This window comes from Babylonia areolata, chromosome 27, assembly GCF_041734735.1.
Source record: "Babylonia areolata isolate BAREFJ2019XMU chromosome 27, ASM4173473v1, whole genome shotgun sequence".
NCBI classification, from domain to species: Eukaryota; Metazoa; Mollusca; class Gastropoda; order Neogastropoda; family Buccinidae; genus Babylonia; species Babylonia areolata.
The window spans coordinates 34668507-34678506 of NC_134902.1; the positions used below are offsets into that span (position 1 = coordinate 34668507).

The 10000-nt window shown below is 44.1% G+C and overlaps 2 protein-coding genes across 2 annotated transcripts in view; both read right to left on the reverse strand.

Moving 5' to 3' along the window:
* The window catches only part of LOC143300967 (uncharacterized), a 10901-nt gene extending 2872 nt beyond the window's left edge, over nucleotides 1–8029 (reverse strand). Inside the window, exons 1-2 of the mRNA XM_076614922.1 lie at nucleotides 7872–8029; nucleotides 5003–5092 (exon numbers count right to left, since the gene is read on the reverse strand). Coding sequence (XP_076471037.1) covers nucleotides 5003–5092 — 90 coding nt within the window. The 5' untranslated portion in view covers nucleotides 7872–8029. The remainder of the gene's footprint in view (nucleotides 1–5002; nucleotides 5093–7871) is intronic.
* The window catches only part of LOC143300975 (uncharacterized), a 170316-nt gene that overhangs the window by 116615 nt on the left and 43701 nt on the right, over nucleotides 1–10000 (reverse strand). The window lies entirely within an intron of this gene.

Sequence of the window (10000 nt, forward strand, 5' to 3'; positions counted from 1 at the left end):
AGGACGAGGAAAAGAAGAAGAATGAAAAGAATGATGATGAGAAGAAGAACAAAAACAAAAACAAAAATGAAGAACAACAATAATGGTGGTGTGTCCATCGAGATCGATGATGACCATCGTTGTCATCCAGCTGGGGGATGGGGGGAGGGTGGTGGTGGGGTGGGGGGGAGGATGCTCATGAATCTATCTGTGAATGTGCAGATGGCTGAATAGTCCAATCTGCGCACGAAATGTTCGCTGACAGTTGGGGCAGACAAAGACAGGTATATCATTGTCAGGGAGCTTGTTTGCCCGTGACTTTCTGGCCTGCCTCTTCTGAACAGCTGCAGCAGTCCTGTTGGCCTCACACAACTTGGCGCCTTTGTGCACAGCAGCGCGCCATTTGTCACGGTCCACTGCAGATTCCTCCCAGGAGTTCAGGGTTGATATCAAACGCTTTAAGAGAAACTTTCAGAGTATCTCTGAAGCGCTTCTTCTGACCTCCGTGTGATCTCTTCCCTTGTTGCAGCTCGCCATAAAGAGCCTTTTGGGCAGCCGATGGTCTGGCATGCGCGCCACGTGTCCAGCCCAACGAAGCTGGGACTGCATCAGGATGGTGAAGATGCTGGGAAGGGTGGCTTTTGCGAGCACCTCTGTATCTGGGGTCCTGTCTTGCCACATGCTGTTTAGTAGCTTCCTGAGGCATGTTGTGTGGAAGTGGTTCAGCTTCTTGGCATGTCGTTGGTACACTGTCCACGTTTTGCAGGCGTACAGTAGTGTGGGGAGAACTACTGCTCTGTAGACCTTTAGCTTGGTCTCAAGACTAATGCCTCTTCTGTTCCAGACATTTGCACTGAGTCTGCCAAAAGTTGCGCTTGCTCTTGCAATCCTGACGTTCACTTCATCGTCGATGGTCGCATTTCGTGACAGTGTGCTGCCAAGGTATGTGAACCGCTCCACCGCGCTGAGTCTCTGACCTTTGACTGTCATGTTGAGCTCAACGTAGGGTTTCCCTGGGGCTGGCTGATGGAGAACTTCAGTTTTCCTCGTGCTGATTGTAAGGCCGAAGTTCCTGCTGGCAGTGGCAAACTTGTCGACACTGAGATGCATATCAGCTTCAGATCCAGCATTGAGGGCACAATCATCAGCAAACAAAAAGTCTCTGATGATGTCTGTCATGACCTTCGTTTTTGCTTGAGGCCTTCTGAGGTTAAACAACTTGCCGTCTGTTCGGTACTTTAGGCCGATTCCAACATCGCCATCTCTGAAGGCATCAGTAAGCATTGCAGAGAACATGAGGCTGAACAGCGTTGGAACCAGGACGCAGTCTTGCTTGACACCATTTGTGACTGGAGAAGGAGCAGATGTTTCGCCATTGTCCTGGACTCGAGCCTGCATGCCTTCATGGAATTGGCTGACCAAGGAAATAAATTTCCGAGGGCATCCGTACTTGGCCATGATCTTCCACAGTCCCTCTCTACTCACGGTGTCGAAGGCCTTAGTGAGGTCGACATAGGTGGAGAACAGATCAGCATTTTGCTCCTGACATTTCTCTTGCAGCTGCCTTGCAGCAAACACCATGTCGGTGGTTCCGCGCTCTTTCCGGAATCCACATTGGCTCTCAGGCAAATGACCTTGGTCAAGGTGTGCTGTGAGGCGGTTTAGTAGGATCCTGGCAAGTATCTTGCCTGCGATGGAGAGCAAGGAAATGCCCCGATGGTTATCACAGGCTTGCCGGTTCCCCTTTCGCTTGTACAAGTGAATGATAGATGCATCTTTGAAATCCTGGGGGATCGTCTCTTCTTTCCACATGAGTGAGTACAGTTGATGGAGCTTCTCAGTCAGCACAGTGCCTCCATCCTTGTAGACCTCTGCTGGTGTGGAGTCTGAGCCAGGTGCTTTGCCACTGGATAGCAGACGGATTGCTTTCTGGGTCTCAAGAAGTGTTGGCGGATCGTCCAGTGCTTCGTTGATGGGGACTTGTGGGAGACGGTCTATGGCTTCACCATTTATGGAGGAAGGGCGATTTAAGACACTGTTGAAGTGCTCAGCCCAGCGTTCGAGAATTTTTTCCTTCTCAGTGATCAAGGTATTCCCATCTGCACTGAGGAGGGGGGATGACCCTGAGGATGTGGGGCCGTAGACTTCTTTTAAGGCATCATAGAACCTCTTCATATCATGCCTGTCAGCATATCCCTGGATCTCATCAGCTTTGTCACTCAGCCACTTATCCTGCATCTGGCGTAACTTTTGCTGAACAGTCCTGCGGATGGCATCGTACGCATCCTTTTTTGATGTGGACTTTGGGTTGCTCAGGTAGGCTTGATGCAGACGACGTTTCTCATCCAGAAGCTGCTTGATTTCATCACATTTTTCATCAAACCAGTCTTTGTGCTTTCTGGTCATGGGTCCCAGAGTCTCTGAAGCTGTACTATAGATCAGCTCACGCAGGGTCCTCCAGTCAGACTCCACATTCTGGTTGTCCAGAGAGGCGGATTCCAGACGATCTTCCAGCAGCTCCACAAAGGACTGTTTGATGGTGATGTTATTCAGCTTAGTGATGTTGAGCCGTTTTGGAGCCTTCTGGCCTTGGGGGCGTCTCTTGGGCTGGATTCGAATATTTAGCTTCGAGACTACAAGGCGATGGTCTGTCCAACACTCGGCGCCACACATGGTCTTTGTTACACGTACATCTTGCCTAGCCCTTTTCCTGACGATGACGTAATCGATGAGATGCCAATGCTTTGAGCGAGGTGCATCCATGATGTCCTGTTACGGGTAGGGAGGCAGAAAACTATGTTGGTTATCAGCAGTTAGTGCTCTGCACAAGTCTGAAGCAAAAGCAATTCATTTGGGTTGCAGTGGCCCACACCGTGCTTTCCAATCACTCCATCCCAGGAGATGTAGTCAGAGCCAACTCTAGCATTGAAGTCCCCAAGAATGATGAGCTTGTCTGCTTTAGGGATAGCAGCAATGACAGATTGAAGGTCCTCGTAGAACTTCGCCTTCACTTCATCCGGGCTGGTTATGGTTGGGGCGTAGGCACTGGCAATAGTGAGGTGCTTCTGGCCAGATGCCAGTGGGAGTTTCATGGTCATAAGCCTATCGTTGACTCCCTTTGGGATTCCAGCTAGCTTGCTGACAAGTGCTGTTTTTACTGCAAAACCAACGCCAGCCTCACGTCGCTCTTCGCTTCCTCGTCCACTCCAGAAGAAGGTGTAACCAGATCCCCGTTCACAGAGCTCGCCTTCGCCTGCAAGCCGAGTCTCACTCAAGGCTGCGATGTCAATGTTGTATCTGGCGAGTTCGGATGCAACTAGTGCCGTTCTCCTTTGGGGTCTGTCCGCGTTATCTCTGTCCAGGAGAGTCCTTATGTTCCAAGCACCAATGGTGAGAGGAACGATCCTTGTTTTTGTTTCTTTATTTTTGTTTCGACCGCTGATGTAGGGTCCCCGCCAGCCGCGGTATGCTGGCCAGGGTGATATGGAGCAGGCAATTTTTAGGGCACCTTTTCTAGCCCCTTCCTCATGCCAAGGAGGTGAGCAGTGCATTCCTAAAGAGGGCTGCTCAGACGCTCAGACGGCTGCTGAGTTCCATCGCTGCTCCTGTCGACGAAGAGCGACCCTATGGCCTGAGCCGCCTGCGTGCAGGTCTGAGGCTGCGACTGCCAGTGTACCCACACCTGTCGTTTCGTCGCTCGCCTGTCGCCACAGGACTTGGGGGTGATGAAATGATGAAGGATGAAAGGTCATTTTGGATGACTGACTTGCGCGATGAGTTTGTTTAAAGTGAAGAGGAGTTGCGCAACGTCGACCTCACTCTCTCGTCCGGGCCCACCAATTCCCAGTGGCAAGACTAAGTCGAGACGACTGGAGGATGAGCACGGATGCAGTGGATGACCAAGATATCCTTTCGTGTCTCATCTTGCTCTCTGCACTCCACAGTGCGTTGCTGTAACCGTCTTCCTCTCCGTTGAACCGATAGGTTTCTTCCGCAGATTCTGCCGGATCCAGACTTTGCATGCATAGGTAGACACACCCCGAAGGCCAACTGCGTGTGGCATGCACACAGCACAGTGGAGCTAGATGGCCGTCGGTGGCTCTCCTGAACCGACGCCCTTTTATGGATCTCCATAAGGGTGTCTAGCCATCCGCCTCACCAGTCCCGGAAGGGAGCAGTGGGAGTGCCGGTTTAGTCGCCGGCAACCCGACCCTGAACAGGTTGTACTGGATTACAGGTTACCAGTAGCAGATCTAATGACCTGACCTGACACAATAACAATAACAATAACAAGAAGAAGAAGAAGAAGAAAATAATAATAATAATAATAATAATAATAATAATAATAATAACAATAATGATGATGATGATGATGATAATATAATGATGATGATGATGATGATGATAATAAGAATAATAATAATAATAAGACTGAATATAAAAGCTTATCTACATGGCGTCTTCTCATGTAAAACATCCCGAAACTGCGCTGCCCAAAACAATGTACAATCCAATGAGTCAAACATGCATTTAAGCATCAAAACGACAACTTGCATGAGTAACCCTGCACAGACATCCTGCAAACACGATGATCATCATTCACGAACCCTGAAACTAGCTGATCTGATACTGCTGCTGCTGTTGTTGCTGCTACTACTGATGATAATGATGATGATAATTCGCGTACCTTAAATCCAACTGACCTGCTGCTGATACTGCTGCTGTTGTTGCTGCTGCTGCTGCTGTTGTTGCTGCTACTACTGATGATGATGCTGATGACGAGAAGGAGGAGTTGGAGGAGGCGGATGCTTCTGCTGCAGATGATGATGATGATGATGATAATTGTTATTATACTGATGAGGAGGAGGAGAGGAGGAGGATGGTGATGATAGTTGATGATGATGATGATGACGACGACGATGACGACGACGGTGATGACAATGACGATGACTCTCATGTACCCCGAACCTAATGGACCTTGTGACGATGACAACGATGACGATGATGACAATCACTCACTTACCCTCCACCTGAACCGTCGCCATCCCGCCTCCGTGTCAGTCACCATCATACAGGCCAGCACCAGAACGGTCAGAAACGCTAAGGTCTTCATCTGTTCCGTCACACACACACACACACACACACACACACGCGCGCGCGCGCGCAAGCCGATTAGAAGAGCCGAGCACCAATGGCTTGAGTTATGGCCCTTGCTGGGACCAACAGTGCCTGGAAATCCTGTTTGACATTGTGTGTGTGTGTGTGTGTGTGTGTGTGTGTGTGTGTGTGTGTGTGTGTGTGTGTGTGTGTGTGTGTGTTAAATGCTAGACTGACTGATTATATCAATACAAACAATATACTTTCAAGAGTCCAAGCAGGATTTAGACTGTCCCATTCTACATTAGATCAAATGATTGTTTTGAAATTACTTATTGATATTTTCTCCATGAAAAAGAAGAAACTTTACTGCGCTTTTGTTGATTTAAAAAAAGCCTTTGATTCAGTTTGGAGAAGTGGGTTATGGCAAAAACTTGTTCATGAAGGCGTGAATGGTAAAATTTTGCGTGTCATAATGAACATGTATGATAGAATTAAGTCATGTGTGTTTTTGAATGGTGAAAAATCTGATTTCTTTAGCGTTTGTAAGGGTGTACGACAAGGAGAAAATCTCTCGCCTTTGCTTTTTTCTCTGTATCTCAATGATTTAGAGTTGTATTTGACTGAGCATAAAAGTCCATCTGTTGATCTTTTATTGAATGTTAACATTTCAGAGTTAGATAATTACATGCGATTATTTGTACTGTTGTATGCAGATGACACAATTTTACTTTCAGAAACGAAAGAAGGATTACAGCAGTCCCTCAATGTTTTTCACAAATATTGTTTAGAAAGGAAACTGGTGGTCAATGTAAAGAAAACTAAAGTGATGATATTTAATTCTACAAACAAGCTAAAGCCTGTTTTTAAGTTTGGTGATGCATGTTTGGATGTTGTCGATTCTTTTAAATATCTTGGCATCGAATTTAGTAGAAACGGAACTTTTTATAAAGCTAAAAAAAATGATTTATGAACAGGGCCAAAAAGCTATGTTTTCGTTACTTCAGTCAGCCAGAAATCAAGATTTACCTTTACATATCATTCTGGACATGATTGTCTATGATTGTTCCTATTTTGTTGTATGGTGCCGAAATATGGGGTTATGAAAATGTAGAAATACTTGAAAAATTAGAATTGAAATTTTTGAAACGCTTGTTCAAACTGAACAGAAATACTATGACCCAAATTGTTTATGGAGAAACTGGTATTTATCCAATTAGTGTGTTAGTGAAAATGAGATTAGTTCAATTTTGGACCAGCTTAGTAATATCAAACACAGAAAAATATTCTGGGAAAATATATTTGATATTACTTGACTAATATCGAAATGGTATTTATTCTTCAAAATGGATGAGTTGTATCAGACAAATTTTAATAGAAGCAGGGTATGACTGTGTTTGGGATGGTCAATTCTTCTTGGAGAGGGAATCTTTCTGCAAGAATGTCAACATTGCTTTGAGAGATAGTTTTCAAAATCTATGGAGACATGCTCTAGAGGCGAGTAGTAAATGTTTGTTTTATCGAAATTTCAAAAGTCGATTTGGTAGAGAAAAATATATAAGTCAAATGCCTGATGATTATGTTATCAGCTTCTTCAGATTTCGAAGTAGTAATCATAAGCTGGAAATAGAAACAGGGAGACACAAAGGCATACCACAAGAGTTACGGCTTTGTAAGGTTTGTAACATGTCTGTGATTGGTGATGAGCTTCATTTTATAATGGAATGTCCCAGTTATGATCAGTTACGAAACAGATATGTTCCTAAAAAATATTTGTCTCCAAAATCGGTTTTTAATTTTTGTAATATGCTCAAAGGAGGCAAAAAAGTCATTTTCGCTCTAAGTAAGATGATTAGAATTGCAAATGTTGCCTAGTTATACTTTTGGAGTTAAAAGACGTTTGTGTTTTCTCAACTTTTATGTGACATTGTTGTGTATTTGGAAATGTTTATTCTGGGCACGAAAAGATTATTTTGCAGTCATCCTCCATACTCCAATAGGAGTGAAAGGATAATTAAAACTTGAAACTTGTGTATGTGTGTGTGTGTGTGTGTGTGTGTGTGTGTGTGTGTGTGTGTGTGTGTGTGTGTGTGTGTGTGTGTGTGTGTGCATGTACTTTTTTTTTTATACCATATTGTATTAGTGAGTGGGTAGTTTTATTCCGTGGGGAAAATAAAACGCGTAAAACATCACTGTAATCAGCTGTCAAAAAAGTGAAAATAGATAGATAATTAATTAGAAAAATAAAGAAACGAATAAATAATCGATTAGTAATTGATGAATTATTCAATAAGTAAACATATAAGTGGACAAATGAATGAATAAACAAATTAATAAATGAATAAACAGATATGTGAATAAATAAATAAATAAATGATGAATAAATGAATAAGTAAATAGATAACCAAATGAATATATAAATTACTAGATAGATGGATGGCTGAATAGATAAATAAATAAATGGGTAAACAAATAAGTGAATGAATGAATAGATAGACAATAAGAATAACAATAATGACAACAACAACAGTAATAAAAATTAGTGCTACCATCATTATCTCAATGTCCTATCTATTTTACATAATAGATGAGACATAATTTGCATTTAACAAATTCAGTTCTTTTGGACGTTTACATAATAGTTAAGAAAGAAAAAAAAAATCTGCGTGGAACAAATTCAGTTCTTGTTATCGTTTGTGGTCCGAACGAAAAAAATCAGCTCACGGCAATGAAAATGTTCTTCATCATCTGCAGACTTCATCGTCATAAAAAGTATAAACCAAACTCCTGCTCACCTTTCAATGCAGCAGTAGTCAGCAGTACAGCGGTCAGCAGGGTGACACAAGGCAGACGAGACAAGGACCAGCAGCAGCAGTTCCCAGGGACTGTGTCAATCCTGGAGCCGCGCCCACTTATATAGCCCTGGGCCCTGTCCCCTGCTTCCTCGAGAAGGAAGCCGGGGGTGTGGCGTCCTAGGTCCTAGCAGCCCTGCCCCGCCCTGGCCTTGGCTGATGGGAGGGGCTGTGACATGGAGACGTCCCTCGTGCTCACGTGGTGACGGTGGAGGGAGGGGTGGTCTTGTAGTGATAGTTGTGTCCGCCGTGAAAGCGAGAGAATTTGAGCGAATGGGGTTCGAATCTCACACTCGCATGAATTCCCCACTCCCCCCCCCCCTCCCCCCCTCCTCCGCCTGCTCCCAGCCCCTCAGCTAGACCTTAAGTGGTTATTTCATTGTGGTGAGATGATAACCCCAGGCCCTCTGTGCGGTACATGTATCATGGAGTAAAAAAGCCATGGCTACAAAAAGCTTCTCCCTGGCAAATTTCTGTAGATAATCCACTTTCTTAGTAAAATCAAAACGTACCTGCATAAAAGAAAAAGGAGGCTGGTGGTAGACGTGTGGCGCTGTACTGTGGCGACACGCTCTAACCGGGAGGAACGGACCGAATTCCACACACAAATCCTGCGAGAAAGCAAAAAACAACACAATACAAGACAAGACAAGAATCGCTCCTTAGGTCCAAACTAATCAGTCATGCTATCCTCTTGTCTCGTCCTGAAATCAAGTCACTAGAACGGAGGAGGCCTGCGTGCATCTTCGTACTGTTTTGCGTTGTATTGTACTATATCGAAATTATTGCAGGGTAGGGTAATGTTGTGTTATACTGTATTATTGTATGGTGTTGCATTGCATTGTATTGTGTTGCTTTGTATTTCTTTGCATTGTGTTGTGTTGTCTGGTATTGCGGTATTGTATTGCATTGTATTGTATCGGGTACTGTATTGTATTGCATTGTATTGTATTGTATTACGTCCCGTCGCGTAGCGTAGCATTGTCTTTTCTTTCTGTCTTTCTTCTTTTCTTTTTCGTTTTTTTTCTTTTTCTTTTTTTTTCCACCACAGCACATATCTCTGTGTGAATGAAGGTCGGGATGATACCCAGTGAAGAGCGTGTAGCCGATGTGTAGCACCACAAACACACGTATGGTTTCTTTTTTTCTGTGTTTTACTGTCAAAGTAGATTTTTTTTCAACAGATATTTTACCAGGGACAAACAACCCTTCTGTTGCCGCTGGTTCTTTTACGTGCGCAAAGGGCGTGTTGTACACGATACCTCGGTTTTATCGTCTCATCCGCATAACTAGCGGTTATAACTAGTGATAGAGTATGCTTGGCTAAGGGCTTTAATTTATTTTAAGAGATTTAAAGACTTTGCACATCCTTGCTCACAGCGCCAAGTTGTAACAAGGTACACTTGCTGGTAAAGGGCCGTGGTTTAGGGATGGATTGAATTTGGATACAAGAATTGAAATATTAAAGGGGATAATTTGGATCAATCTTGTGATGGCTCTCTATCCTGTCGTTGATTAATCAAGGATCAATATCCTGTAGGCGACGCCACTTTTGTAGCCGTGTACCGAGTGGTTATTCAAGGGTACGGTACAAAAGAACTAACTAAAATATGATGATTTACTGTATTAAAGGATAGACCAGAATTCCCGCGCACAGGCCGGGAACATATAGAGGCCAGTCACAAATGGGTTTGTCTATTGTTTTATTTACAATAGTGATGAGAACATAAGAAAAGCTAAGAAGAAGATATAAGAAGAGAAGAGAAGAAAGAGAAGAACATAAAAGAGAAGACCTAAGAGAAGAAGACAGTGCAGTGATACGTAGCGAGATGTCAGCCGTTGTGGGGACACACACGACAAACACACTGCTCGCGACACAGCAAGAGAGAGAGAGAGAGAGAGAGAGAGAGACAGAGAGAGAGAGAGAGAGAGAGAGAGAGCAGCGTGGAGTGGAGATAGGTAGGATAGGGGGTAAGGCTTCTGCCAGTATATAATAATTGTAGTTTACTGATCTGATAAAAGAGGTATTAATTAATTACGGTGAAGCAGAAACACAAGTTTCCGCTCAGCCA